General features: G+C 44.2%; 1 protein-coding gene across 6 annotated transcripts in view; it reads right to left on the reverse strand.

Annotated features, from left to right (window-relative positions):
* TBX5 (T-box transcription factor 5) overlaps positions 1-15,342 on the reverse strand; it is a 75,801-nt gene that overhangs the window by 34,189 nt on the left and 26,270 nt on the right. Inside the window, exons 1-2 of one of the 6 annotated variants that reach the window (XM_087880188.1) lie at positions 14,667-15,083; positions 1,469-1,635 (exon numbers count right to left, since the gene is read on the reverse strand). In XM_087880188.1, coding sequence (XP_087736314.1) covers positions 1,469-1,618 — 150 coding nt within the window. In that variant the 5' untranslated portion in view covers positions 1,619-1,635; positions 14,667-15,083. Of the gene's footprint in view, positions 1-1,468; positions 1,636-2,339; positions 3,253-6,905; positions 8,006-14,666; positions 15,084-15,342 lie in introns of those variants that run through there. The other 5 variants (XM_087880192.1, XM_087880187.1, XM_087880191.1 and 2 more) reach the window with 5 other exon arrangements.

Consider the following 15,342-nt stretch of genomic DNA (forward strand, 5'->3'; position numbering starts at 1 on the left):
AGTGTTGTATCTTATGATTCTTGAGGAATATATTTTATTTTTTTCTTTCTGTACACTGAGAGCCTATGCACCAAAGACTAATTCCTTGTGTGTCCAATCACAATTGGCCAATAAAAGAATTTATTCTATTCTATTCTATTCTATTCTATTCTATTCTATTCTATTCTATTCTATTCTATTCTATTCTATTCTATTCTATTCTATTCTATTCTATTCTATTCCATTCCATTCCATTCCATCCCATTCCATTCCAATTGTAATAGGCGCCTCGGGTGCAGTTTCAAAAACACTTGGAGAGCCATTCAAACACCATGGGGCATTGACAAAAATCACCAGCAGGTCAATTACAAGAGGCGGTTCTGTTTGGAAGGGCTGACAGCCCTGCGAGAATCTCTTTAACACCACCAAACATCCACATCTGCCTACCCCACGGACCCTGGGGAAGGACTCCATAGCTGGATAAAAGGGCCAAATAATCCCATCTAAACATCTGGCTGGCTGTGCAACGAACCCTGATAATAGGCAGATGTTGATGGGGTCGAAAGTATGACTTCAACATCTGCCTAACCCAATCCTTGGGAAGGACTCGATAGAGTGGATTAAAAAAGACAGCCACGATAATACTATCACTGTCGTCATTCGGTTTTCCTAATGCCTACTTCGAAACAGAACTCCTATGAAGGATAATAATAATAATAATAATATTAATAATGTTCCAGGAGATTCTCTAGACTCTGGGCAGGCAACAATAATAACAGTGAGACTGATCATTCATTGTCTTCAGAATTTTAATTATTCCTATAACCTGACCCCAATGGAGAAGGAGAAGGAAGAGGGGGAGGGAAGGAGAAAGAAGGAAAAGCGAAGGATCAAAACAGAGAGAAAAGGAAGACAAATCAGAAGACGGGAAGAGAAGGAGAGGGGAGAAAAGGAGAAGGAAGGGGGAGAAGGAGAAAGAGAAAGAGGAGAAAGAGAAGGAGAAAGAAGGAGAAGGAGAAAGAGAAAGAGGAGAAGGAGAAAGGAGAAAGAGAAAGAGGAGAAGCAGAAGCAGAAGTAGAAGGAAGGAGGAGAAGAAGAAAAAAGGGAAAGAGGAGAAGGAGAAGCAGAAAGAAGGAGAAGCAGAAGGAAGGAGGAGAAGGAAGGAGGAAAAGGAGAATGGGGAGGAGGAAGAGGAGAAAGGATAAAAAGAGAGAGAAAAGGAAAGACAAATCAGAAGACGGGAAGAGAAGGAGAAGGAGATGGGAAAAAGGGGGAAGGAAGGAGGAGTAGAAGGAAAAGGAAAAAGAGAATGAGAAGGAAGGACAAGAAGGAAGGAGAAACTGGGGAAGGAGAAGAAGGGAGAGAGAGAGAGAAAAAGAGAAAGAGAGAGAAGGAGGAGAGCTAATCAGACCGGGTCCATTTTATTATTATTGCTATTGGTATTGCCATGGCCGAGCATCTCCTCCTCCCCCCTCGTGCCCCACCTTACCTGCTGGGTGAAGGCTGGCTGGGGGGAGGCCAGCTGCTTGCTACTGGTGCCCCCCAACTCCCCATCCGCCTTGTCTTCAGGGCTCAGCTGTTTTGGAGACGAATCGCTCGGTGTGGCCGCCAGTCCGAACTCTTCCTCCGCCCCTGCCATCGTCCAGGCTACCTCTGCTGCAGGAAGACAGAGAGAACTGATGAGGATAAGGGCCTGGGGGTGGGGGGGGACCACGCATGACTCCCCCACCTTCTTCTGCCCTGAGAAGCCAATGAGGGGGGGGACACACAAACTTCGCCACCCTGTCTGTCTGTGCCAGTCCTCAGCCAAAAGCCATTGAAACACACAGGCCAACAATGGGGGACCCTGGAGACCCCCTCCCCAGCAACGGAGCCACAGAAATCCAGAAATGGACAGCAGGCATCTTCCCCACCTTACCAAACCCCATCCCCACCCCCAAAATACGACATTACAAGCTGGCACTCAAGCGAGAATATTAAAATATTTTGCCGATCGCCAACAATCAGTCTTCTGGGTTATTGGTGCAAGTACCCTGGGAAAATATTCTTAAATTCCTGGAGTTAAGAACGTTCAAATAATCCAGATTGGGGTTGAAAATCTCGCTCCTGGGTTGTGGGGGTGTAAATTCAGTCACAGGCTTAGAATTGGGCCATCAGGATGGCGGGAAGTAGGAAATACAATCCTACCCAGAGATTAACCCAACCTGGATATATAGATATATGAATTTAATTTATATGCCGCCCTTCTCCGGAGACTCAGGGCGGCTTACAATGCGTTAAGCAATCGCCTTCATACTTTTGTATATTTTTATACAAAATCAGCTTATTGCCCCCACAAACCGGGTCCTCATTTCACCTACCTTAGAAAGGATGGAAGGCTGAGTCAACCTTGAGCCTGGCGAGATTCGAACTTGCAGTAATTGCAGGCAGCTGATGTTAATAACTGTTAATAACAGTGCTTTAGTCTGCCACACCACCAGGCTCTTAATATATCCCCGATGAGTGCATTCTGGAAAATCTAGATTTTACTAGTGCCATTTTCACCTGTATACCCACTGAAGTTGGGTTCCCACAACACGTTAAACTTGGGTTCACAAATATGGCTGCGTTCCTGCCATCCAGGATACCCTGCATAACAACCGCACCGGCCATATGGCAACCTTGCAAAATGGGGCAGCTTGCAAAACATGTTAAAAGCAGGGCAGAGTCCCTATAAATAGGCTACATTTTAAAAAAAATCTCCCGATTCCTCAATCCAAGCTAGTTAATTGTGTGAATGTGACCCCCTCCCACCAATGTATTATACCAGTTGCGTGCCTGTATTATGGCTTCCCTTTCTAGAGGCTGTGTATTTAACATCAAATTACAATGTACGATTATATAAGTGTGTGTGAGAGTGATCACAAAAAATTGCCTCTGTTAAATCTTTCCTCTCTCGCACAAATACAGAGCGCAGCAGGTATATTAGACCCACAATTTCACACAACGCGAGGCGGTTATTTTGTTTGCAAAACAAGCTGTTTCCTCACAGGGTGATGTTCCATGGGAAAAGGGTGTGTGTGTGATACAGGCAACCCGCAACTACTCAGATCGAATGAATTGGAGTGCAGCATGTGTGAATACAATTACTAACAGTTTCATTGTTTAAGCTTGTCTCTAAGTAAAGGCCTGTGGATTGGATTACATTGGGCTGTTCAGCCAGGAGTGTGTGTATGTGTGTGTGAATTTGAGAATATATTAAGGCATGCACAGATAGATAGATGATAGATAGATAGATAGATAGAGATAGATTGATAGATGATAGATGATAGATAGATAGATAGATAGATAGATAGATAGATATAGATAAATTTAGTGCATTCAGAAAATAATGTGGAAGGAAGGAAGGAAGGAAGGAAGGAAGGAAGGAAGGAAGGAAGGAAGGAGAATGAAAGTGAAACAGAGAAAGAAGGGAAGAGAAATAGGAAAATGGATAGCGAATAGGAAAAGAAAGAGCAAAGCAAGCTTCTAGTCCTCCATAAACAGATGCTGGATTATTGTATGCCTAGAAAATGTGTGTCAAATTCATATTCGCTAGGTTCAAGACAAGTTTTCTAACCGAAAGGGTTGGTGAGGGGACTGGGGGAGAAGGGTCCTTCCCTGTCTCCTTTCTCAGCAGTTTTTATTCCTGCTTTCCAAATTACAACACCTTTTTTATTTTTAATCTGCTGCAGCTTCTTTTTTATTGTTAAATTATTTTAAATCTAGAAGCGAAGGGGCGGAAAAGTGACGAGGATTTTCGCCTCTAAAAGGAAGGAGAAAAAAATAAACAAATATGTCTAAACTGAAGTCTGGGCAAAGAGTAAGCAATGTCTGAAGGAAGGTTGTAAGTTACAACGCGGAGGAAAGGGGAAGAGACAGGGAGAAATTCAGCCCTTGCATTCAAGAACAAAATATGAATTTATCCCCAAGCATCATGCAATTATCAGGTCTATAAATTTGGCCTTGAGGAATTTTAGCCTAGGATGTTAACCTTATGTTGCCATTTCAGAGTCAAACCTGTAATAATAATAATAATAATAATAATAATAATAATAATAATAATAATAATAATAATAAACAAACAAAAAACAAATACAAAGTAAGAAGAAAAATATAGGAAGGAAAGCTTAAACGACGTCAGTTCTCAATAAAAATAAATTCCTATCTACTACCAAGCACTATTTATACTGTAATTCACTTCCCTGTGAGTAATTTTGACTTCTAAACCAAATTCAAGCCTTCACGAAACGGAGAGGACCTTCCAAATAACATTAAATCTAAACTTAAATTTTATATATGCCTACTCAGAAAGACACCTCGTCAAGATCAGGGGAATTTATTCTAGAGAAAAGGCCTGTTTCTGAATCCAAACTGACAGAAATGTTTTCTACATTTAACTTGGAAGTAAAAAGAAAAAGAAAAAAAGAACAGACATGAAAAAGCTGTACTCACATTCTAAATAAAACCCTGATTACAATCTTACGGTTAAGGCCTATTAACTTGGAAGGGGAGGGGTGTGAGTCTGGGAACTTATTAAAATCTACAACAAATTAAAATTAAAACAGAATGCCCAATTGAAATAAATTAAATGGCGTGATTTTAATACTGCCAGACTGCCTTTTAAAACAGTAAAAAAAAGCTTTTAATCAATCTTCATAAGGGAATATTTTTTAAAGCTTTGGGATGGGAAGAAGAATATTTAAACAACTATATTAAAGTAGTATAATATATTTCAATGTTATCCATCCATCCATCCATCCATCCATCCATCCATCTACAGTTTATACACATACCGAGACATAAATACTTTTATTCAATCTTAATAAAGGATTTTTTTTTAAAAAGCTTTGGTGTGGGAAGAGGAATATTTAAACAATTATAATAAAGTAATATAATATATGTAAGCTAGCTAGCTAGCTACAGTTGATACACATACTAAGACATAGATACTTTTACTCACTTTTACTAGAGTTTTTTTAAAAAAAAGCTTTGGTGTGGGAAGAGGAATATTTAAACAATTACAATAAAGTAATATAATATATGTAAATTATCTAGCTAGCTAGCTACAGTTTATACACATAGCGAGACATAGATACTTTTACTCACTCTTAATAGAGTTTTTTTTTAAAGCTTTGGGATGGGAAGAGGAATATTTAAACAATTATATCAAAGTAGTATAATAAATTTAAATTATCTATCTATAGCTTTGAGATGAGAAAATATTTTTAATATATTAAAATATAATGTATTTAAATCTATCTATCTATCTATTTATCTATCTACCTACCTACCTACAGTTTATACACATACAGAGACACAAATATACCGCATTTTAAAACTTTAGGAAATCAATTTCCCAAACATAATTCATGGCAGGCTTTGGGACACAAAGGCTCTGTATTTTAGTCCAGATTGGATGTATATTTCAACCGAGCTGGATTTCATTTTTTTTCCCCAAGGGATAAACCTTTCCACTGAGTTATTTTTAAAACAGAATACATTCTCAGATACAGTAAATGCTCTTTCGGCCTGCATTGGGCTCACAACAAGAGGGCTGAAGTAGGAGGTGGGGAAATATATATAGGGTATATATATATTCCAGATCTATCTATCTATCTATCTATCTATCTATCTATCTATCTATCTATCTATCTATCTTTCTAATCTCTCAATCCATCCATCCATCCATCTCTCTCATCTCTCTATATGTCTGTCCATCCATATCATATTCTATCTATCATCTATCTATCTATCTATCTATCTATCTATCTATCTATCTATCTATCTATCTATCTATCTATCTATCTATCTATCTGGTTTCCAACTGAAATTGATGGGAGGGGAGAGTTAATTTCCTTGGCTAAGGACCGCGGGAGCATGGCGAGGTCATTTTCAAACCGAGGCCCGACTCATTCTCTACTCTACCTCGGAAATTCCTTCCAAAAAGAAGGAAAAGCCAGTAAAGAGGGAGGGGGGTGATATTTGTATCTCAGGGTCGTCAAGGGGGATTTTTATTTTATTTTTTTAAATTTGTCGTTTGGGGTTTGGAGACGTTTCCTAAATTGGGCAACGAAAGGGTCTCGCAAGAAAACAACGAAGCTCAAGAAAGGAGGCGGCGGCGTTTTGGGGTCGAGGAAAGGGGTCGTGGGGGGGGGACTCCGCTCACGTCGGAGGCAGGGGGCTTCGGGGGAAACCCGCCGCTTTTGAGGAGAGGGGTTACCGACCGCCCTGCTAAGGCAGCCCCTACGGCCAAAAAAGAGCGCTGGGGTTGTTGATATTTTTGCATGTGCCCGTTACTATGTTTCTCTTCCCCGGGAGTTGGGGGGCGGGGGATAGGCATAAGGGGGCTTGGGTGGGGGAAGGGGGGTCTTCGATCTAAAAGATGCAAGGAATCCGGGGGGAAAAAAATCAGAGAAGATCCTTCCTTCCAAGCGTAACACCGTGCGCCTTTCTAAAAAGCCCCGATCCTTTCGAAGTTCGGAGCAAGAGGCGCGCGCTCACACACACACACACACAAGCGCCGCTTGGAAAGGAAAGCAGGCCTCTCGGGCCGAGGCCGGCAGTTTGGATCGCGTCAAGCCGCCAGCAGCCGGCTTCGGCCGAGCGGCCTGGTGGCATCAAGGGAAGGCGCAAACAATAGGGGAAATGTGGGGAAAAAATCCCCCGTTGCTTTTAAGCGCTCTCGTTGGGCCGCCTTCCGCGCAACCCCGAGCCGGCCTGACGTTTGGGGGGGGGAGGGGGAGTGGGCTTCGGCTGGGGCCTGCTCGGGAGCCTCCTCCTCCTCGCTCTGCCACCACAGAGACCCTTCCCACAAAGCCCCCCCCATTCTCCTTTCCCTGGCCGCCCCCCCTTTCTTGGCTAGGCTCCTAGCAGCGCCATCCTGAAGATGGATGAAGGTGCGTTACCTTTGGGCCGGTGTGGCAGCGGCGGCGGCGGCTCACCGCATCTCCCCTGGAAGCCCAGCTGTCGGGCGCTCAGGCAGCGCGGGGTCTCCTCCAGGCCGTCGCTCCAGCCTCGGCGACAGGAAGAGCCATCGCCATCCTCTCTCGGGGAAGCGGGAGGAGAGGACCCCGGGGCCTCTTTTCCTTCCACGAGAAAGTCGTTCAGGACGCGGAGAGCTAACGGCGGGTCTCCCTTCTCCTTCCCACGGCCTCAACAGCCGTGCGCCTTCGCCTCTTCCCTTGCTCGCCTTCGCTGGCTGGCTCGCTCAGGCTGCTTAGCCAAGCACGGGCACGCGCGGATCAGCCCCCCTCCTCCCCTCCCAAGATCGGTGGGTGCAGGATTTTTTTTGGGGGGGGTCCTCCTCCCCACCCCAACCTTCTCTCTTCGTGCGCCCCCCGCTTCCCCTTCTCTTCGTTTCTCTCCAAAGGCGCACGGGAGGACAAAACTAAAATAAAAGGAAACGAAATTGGAAAGAGAAGGGCGGGTGGAGTGGCGAGAATCTCCTCCAGGAGGAGCAGGTTGGCTTCCCGCGACCCGAGGGGGTGAGTGGGGTGGAGGGTGGGAGGGAGGGGGGAAGGAAGGAAGGAAGAGGCGTCCGAGAGGCCGATAAAAGAGAAAGAAGCGAGCGCGCGAGGAAACGGTCTGGGTCTCCAGCCTTTTAGTGCGCCGAGGCGAAGGAAACGGCGCCTGGCAGGGCGCAACGCTCCGGCTGGCCAACCAGCTTTCCCCACTGGAGTACACTGGAGGCTGTCTCTGGTCGGCCTTTCGCAGACCCCCTTCGCCTCCCTCTCCTCCCCTCCCCTCCCCTCCCCTCCCTCCCCCGTTTATTTCTTCTTCCAGGCAAAGCAGGCACGAAAAGCACTCTCGGCAAGGTTTCGATTCCTTCCTTCCTTCCTTCCTTCCTTCCTTCCTTCCTTCCTTCCTTCCTTCCTTCCTTCCTTCCTTCCTTCCTCCTCCTCCTCCTCCTTCTCCTCCCCGTCTCTTTCTTAACTCTCTTCTATTCCCGTCTCCTCTCGCTCCACCTCTCGAATTCTGTCCCCAGTTTCTATCCATCTTTCTCAAGTTAAAAAGAAAAAAAAAGAAGGGGGGGAAGGACGGGGAGGTGGAGTGGGGTGGGGGAATCGTTAGAATCAAAGCTTGGGAAATCTTTCTTGTTCTTCTTCTTCTCCCCTTTCGCTTTGCCTCACACCCCTCCCTTCGCTTTCCAAAAAAAAAAAGAGAGAGAGAGAGAGAGAGAGAGAGAGAGAGAGAGAGAAAGAGAGAGAGAGAGAGAGAGAAGCCGTTGGCTTTTTTTTTTTTTAATAACACAAACCATACCCGGGGGTGGGCTTTTCAACTCCACCCCTCCATTATTGCTGCTCATCAAGTCTCAAGAGGGGGGGGGAAGAGGGGGAGGAGAAATCAAATCGCTTGTAATTCCCTTTGCCTAGGTTCGTGGGTTATTTTTTGGGAGGGTGGGGGAGAGGCAGAGTAGGAAGAAAGAAGGGAAGGGAGAAAAGAAAGAAGGGAGGGAGGATGAAAGAAAGGAAGGAAGGAAGGAAGGAGAGGAGAGGAGCAAAAGGGAGGGAGGGAAGGAAAAGAGGAGGAAAGGAACAGAAAGAAAGAAAAAGAAAGAAAGAAAGAAAGAAAGAAAGAAAGAAAGAAAGAGAAAGAAAGAAAGGAGTGAAGGAAACGGAGAGAAGGAAAAGGGGAGGAAAGGAAAGACAGAAAGAAAGAAAGAAAGAAGACAGGGCAATGAAAGCAATGGATAGATGGATGGATAGAAGAACAGAAGGAAGGAGATAGGAAGAAAAAAGGAAGAGGAAGGAAGGAAACAATGAATGAAAGAAAGAAAAGAAAAGGGAGGTTTGTTTTCATTTCCAATTTTTTTCAGGGGCCCCCGATTATTTTGAAAACCAAGGCTAATTACCACCATAACTACAATCCTCCTTTTAGCTTATTCCTTCCCTTTTTCACCACCCACCCATATAAAGGCAGAAAATAAAAGTTCAAGCCGTTGAAGAATATACACAGCTCTGAAAACCCGGCTGCACTCAAAATAAGCAAGCCGTCAAGCTAAGGCGAAAGATCTGTTTGTATCTGCCCTTCGCCTCTCTCTCTCTCTCTGCCTTGAAGCTCCGGGTCTCTCCCTCCGTCTCCCTTAATGTATTATTTTGAGGGTAAAGTTGAACAGGTCAAAGGAAAATAATCAGCTTCTCTGCCTCATTCTGGAGTCTGAAAAAAGCCAGTTTAGAGATCTGCCTAGATTTGTGTTGTAATTCACTTAACAAAATAACTTAAGACCAAAAAGAGAGAGAGGAGGGGGGGAGAGAGAGAGAGGGAGAGAGAGACTTGGATTCTAGAAACGTAGCCACCTTCTTTCTTGTTACAATAATTATATATTATATTATATTCTGAGTGGGGGGAATCGCCTATGTCTAAAAAACCTCCCTAGCTAAGTGCAAATACTTACAAGGAAGTGTGAGAGCCAGCTCGGTGTAGTAGTTGAAGACTGGCAAGATAGAAAACCGGGGGGGGGGGCTGTGAGTTCTAGTCCCGTCCTAGGTGCCAAACCAAGCTTGGGCCAGTCACTTTCTCTCACCCCTAGAAAAGAGGCAATGGCGAATCCCTTCTTGAGTTGCCAAGAAAATTGCACTGGATGGAAGTGAACGGAATGGGGGAAGGAAGTATGAAATCCATTCGACAGATTCCCTATTTAGAGATGCACCAATGTGGTTACAATTGCACCCACCCAGATTTGGTGAGGCTTACTCCCGTGTAAGACTCCTTGAACTGAAAGGCTTAGGTGGCCCCAAGCTAAATAGCCATCCAAAAGTAAAAGAAGTCCCTACTCCTACCCTAAAAACGACGCTATAGAGCACTGCACACCAGAACAACTAGACACAAGAACAGTTTCCCCCCCCCCCGAATGCCATCACTCTGCTAAACAAATAATTCCCTCAACACTGTCAAACTATTCACTAAGTCTCCACTACTATTAATCTTCTCATCGTTCCTATCACCCATCTCCTCCCACTTATGACTGCATGACTGTAACTTTGCTGTTTGTATCCTTACGATTTATATTGATATTGTTTCCTGATTGCTTATTTGTACCCTATGACTATCATTAAGTGTTGTACCTTATGATTCTTGAATGTATCTTTTCTTTTATGTACACTGAGAGCATATGCACCAAAGACAAATTCCTTGTATGTCCAATCACACTTGGCCAATAAAAATTCTATTCTATTCTATTCTATTCTATTCTATTCTATTCTATTCTATTCTATTCTATTCTATTCTATTCTATTCTACTCTACTCTACTCTACTCTACTCTACCCTACCCTACCCTACCCTACCCTACCCTACCCTACCCTACCCTACCCTACCCTACCCTACTCTATTCTATTCTATTCTATTCTATTCTATTCTATTCTATTCTATTCTATTCTATTCTATTCTATTCTATACAGTTCCTCTATGACACCCCCCAGAGCCCCTCTGTGAAGGAGATGGGCGGTTAAGAACCTTAATATATAAATAAATTAAAATGAATAAAATTATATTCCCAACTTTGCTGGAAGTTTATTGGGGACGACGGATGGACTCAGAAGGACTTCTATTTAACCCAAGTGGAGTTTTGAGCTTTGCTTTGTTGTTGTTAGTTGCGAAGTCGTGTCCGACCCATCTGTTCCTCCAGGCCTTCCTGTCCTCTACCATCCTTTGGAGTCCATTGAAGCTCAGGCCGACTGCTTCAGTGACTCCATCCAGCCACCTCGTTCTCTGCCGTCCCCTTCTTCTTTTGCCCTCCATCGTTCCCAGCATTAGGCTCTTCTCCAGGGAGTCCTTCCTTCTCATTAGGTGGCCAAAGCATTTGAGTTTCCTCTTCAGGATCTGGCCTTCTAAAGAGCAGTCAGGGTTGATCTCCTCTAGGCCTGACCGGTTGGATCGCCTTGCAGTCCAAGGGACTCGCAGGAGTGGGTCCGATTTCTGGCACTCCCATGATCTCCTGGCCTTCCTTGACTTGTTGTGTATCAAACCACAAACACACCATCCAGGAATTCCAAATTGGACTGTTTGAAAGCAAAGTCCTTGGACTGACCAGGTTTGGGGGGTTTAATACGTGTCTCTTCCTTACAATGCGGAATGTTGGACTTTTCAAGAAGACAAGATTTCCCATCAGCATTGTCCCTTTCCTGAGTCTGTGGAAAGGATGAGGCTTCCCACCACATCCCCCCACACCCCGATCACCTGGCACGTAGGAGGTGAAGGCATGGGAGAGGAAAAAAAATAATAATGTAGGGACACAACACCCTGGTTTTTAAGGGGCTCTGAGGTTGGTCTTTTCCCAAGCTTGCCAGACCAACAGCAAAACAGCAGCCTTAGAAATTGGATCACATCTTTTTGGTTTTTTTTTTTTAGAATAACAGAGCTGGAAGGGACCTTGGAGGTCTTCTAGTCCAACCCCCTGCTGAGGCAGGAAACCCTTCACCACTTCAGACAAATGGTTATCCAACACCATCCTAAAAACTTCCAGTGACTTCGTTGGGCTGCAAACTTAGATCGGCAACTGAACAACTTGAAACTGTCCCTCGCACAAGCCATAAGCTTCTTACAGGTAGTCCTCAACTTACGCCGGAGTCCAAAATTTCTGTTGTTATGTGAGACGTCGGTTAAGTGGGGTTTGCCCCATTTTACTACCTTCCTTGCCAGCGTTTGTTAAGCCAGTAATTGTAGGTTGCTAAATTAGTAACCCAGTTCTTCAGTGAATCTGGTTGACTTTGCTTGTCAGAAGGGGATCACGTGACCTTGGGACACGGCAACAGTGGTAGTTCATAAATATGAAGCACCTGAGATTTTGATCACCTGATCATGGGGACGCTGCAAAGTTCTCGTAACTCTGAAAAAAGGATCATAATGAGTCTTTTTTTCCAGGGCCTTTGTAACTTTGAAGGGTCACCAAATGAACTGTTGAGTGTAGAATAGAATCTCTTAGCAGTAGAATAGAATAGAATTCTTTTATTGGCCAAGTGTGATTGGACACACAAGGAATTTGTCTTTGGTGCATATGAATAGAAAATAGTAGAGTAGAGTAGAGTAGAGTAGAGTAGAGTAGAGTAGAGTAGAATAGAATACAATAGAATACAATAGAATACAATAGAATACAATAGAATACAATAGAATACAATAGAATAGAATTTTTTATTGGCCAAGTGATTAGGCACACAAGGAATTTGTCTTTGGTGCATATGAATAGAAAAGAGTAGAGTAGAGTAGAGTAGAGTAGAGTAGAGTAGAGTAGAGTAGAGTAGAGTAGGATAGAATAGAATGGAATAGAATAGGAGTAGAGTAGAGTAGAGTAGAATAGAGTAAAATAGAATGGAATAGAATAGAATAGAATAGAATAGAATAGAATAGAATAGAATAGAATAGAATAGAATACAATACAATACAATACAATACAATACAATACAATACAATAGAATTTTTTATTGGCCAAGTGATTAGGCACACAAGGAATTTGTCTTTGGTGCATATGAATAGAAAATAGTAGAGTAGAGTAGAGTAGAGTAGAGTAGAGTAGAGTAGAGTAGAGTAGAGTAGAATAGAATAGAATAGAATAGAATAGAATAGAATAGAATAGAATAGAATAGAATAGAATTCTTTTATTGGTCAAGTGTGATTGGACACACAAGGAATTTGTCTTTGGTGCATACGCTTTCAGTGTACATAAGGAAAAAAATAATATATTCCTCAAGAATCATAAGGTGCACCACTTAATGATAGTCATAGGGTACAAATAAGCAATCAAATCATACTAGGGAACAGTAAAAACAATATAAGTTGTAAAGGTACAAGCAACATGGATAGAGCCATAAGTGGGAAGAGATAGGTGCTAGTAAGAATGAGAAGAAGAATAGTATTAGTCTTAGTAGTTAATTTGACTGAATCCTGAAGATGAAACTCAAATATTTTGGCCACCTAATGAGAAGGAAGGACTCCCTGGAGAAGAGCCTAATGCTGGGAAAGATTGAGGGCAAAAGAAGAAGGGGACGGTAGAGAAGGAGGTGGCTGGATGGAGTCCCCGAAGCAGTCGGGGTGAGCTTAAATGGACTCCAGAGGATGATAGAGGACAGGAAGGCCTGGAGGAACGTTCTCCATGGAGTCGCAATGGGTCGGACATGACTTTGCAACTAACAACAACAAAGTTAATTTGACAGTGTTGAGGGAATTATTTGTTTAGCAGAGTGATGGCGTTCGGGGGGAAAATCTGTCCTTGTGTCTAGTTGTTCTGGTGTGCAGTGCTCTATAGCGTCGTTTTGAGGGTAGAAGTTGAAACAGTTGATGTCCAGGATGCGAGGGGTCTGTAGATATTTTCCCAGCCCTCTTTTTGACTCCTGCAGTATAGATCTTTGCATTTCTGTGAGCTAACCTTTGCACAGATGCAGACAAAGATGTATGTATTTTTTTAATCAAGAGACTGGCTTGGAGATATTTACATACCAACAGTTAACTATTTTAAGAATAACTAAACTGTTTTCTGTCTGCAAAAGGCAAATGCACTGCAGCCAAAGGGCACACACACACATACATATACATATATATATATATAAATAATTTGCAAACCAATGGAAATTCACGCTAACTAACCTAGGACATATTAGGGTGAATTCCTAGATTTCCGCAAGCCTCAATGAAAAGCAGAATTTTCTTTCCCTTTTTTCTCTTTCTCTCCTCTGGCCTCCTCTTCCCTCCCCAGCCAAATGAACACTTTTTAACATTTTCCCTCTCCTTTTCCGAGAAAACGTCTGGCTGAAAACTCAAAAGCAATTATTATTATTATTATTATTATTATTATTATTATTATTATTATTATTATTATTATTATATAAATAATAATTATATGATTATTTCCTAGAAACAAGTGCAAATACAGCAAAGGTTACGATAATCCTTAAGACAAAATAATTTTAAAAGGGGGGGGAACGTGGAAAAGCTCTTACGCTTTTCCTTCTAGCTGAGTCCAAACGTAGAGGTATTGATATTTAATTCTGCCCAAGGAAGATACCAGCATCACGCGGAAAAGAAGGGGGGGAGAGAGCCGTCAGGACTAGCTTGCTTTCCCCGTGGTCACAAAATGAAACCCGGGCTCGATCCACCCTTCCAGGGTACGTTTGCACCCACTCAACCGTCACGCAAGTATGCGAGACACGCACGCACGGATGCACTCTAGACGCCTGCCTGCAAATATATCGAATTATGCGTGGCATTTCCACGCAGAGGCCCGCAGGACGTTGTTCCTTAAACGCGAGAAAGGCTGCGATATTTGTTAAAAGGGGGGGGTTTCATTCCTCCCTTCCCCCCCCTCCCGCCCCGCCCCTCAAATCGGATTCTATACAACCGCAAAACGGGATTCAGTTGCGGGGTGAAACCATAAAAATCCGTACCCCACCACTCTTGCGATGGATTTACACAACGCTCCCCTTGGACGGAAAGGCGCACCGGTCCAGATAATACACCTCCCCTTCCCTCCTCTCCCGATCCAAGCTCCTTTGCGCCGCGAGACAGACCGATCCAGAGACAATTAAAAAGAAAAGAAAAGAAAGAAAGAAAGAAAGAAAGAAAGAAAGAAAGAAAGAAAGAAAGAAAGAAAGAAAGAAAGAAAGAAAGAAAGAAAGAAAGAAAGGGGGGAAGAGAATTCACACGTCCGCACCTCGCTTCAAACCCGCTCTTGGCTCACCTTCTTCTCCAACCAATTGGAAAGGAAGCGGAAGGCCCCACCGAGAAATTGCGAGCGATTCCCAAGGCCGTCTCGGAGGATCCTGTCCTCCTCCTCCTCTTCTTCTTCTTCTTCTCCAGCGATTCTCGGCTTCCAGCAAATAGCCCGAAGCTTCGTCCGGCGGCCGACGCGAGCAGCAAACAACCCGGGATTTACTTGCTCATTCCTTTCGGGGAAAGGAAATCCTGGCGAGACCCCCACTCTCCCCCGTGGCCGGCCCCGCCGCAGGAAAATTTCAGCGAGTTTCCAGGCGAGGGTTTGCAAAGCTCACGCGCGCCTGCACCTATAGGATGGGGAGACGTCACGGCCCACGCAACTCTTTTCTCAAGCCGGAGGGAGACAAATCCCCCGGACCGGTTCGCGTCGCCCCTGTTTTGCAACGGAGCCCCCCACCCCACAACCCGTTTTGTAGCCTTCTCCCCTCCCCTCCCCTGATCCACAGGGTGGGGGGGAGGACGGGGGAAGAAGGGCGCAGATCGGGGCGCGCAGCAAAGCAACCGCCGGCCTGATTTTGGATTGGGGAGGGGGTGTAGGTGCGGCGAATTGAAGCTGATGGGGGGCTTGAAATGAAAGAAAAGGGGCGAGCGGTGCCCCGAAGGAAGGAGGCGCTTTCTTTTGGTGGTGGAAAATGATCCTG

The sequence above is a fragment of the Pantherophis guttatus genome, chromosome 17 (assembly GCF_059756535.1).
Source record: "Pantherophis guttatus breed Tessera chromosome 17, ASM5975653v1, whole genome shotgun sequence".
Taxonomy (NCBI): domain Eukaryota; kingdom Metazoa; phylum Chordata; class Lepidosauria; order Squamata; family Colubridae; genus Pantherophis; species Pantherophis guttatus.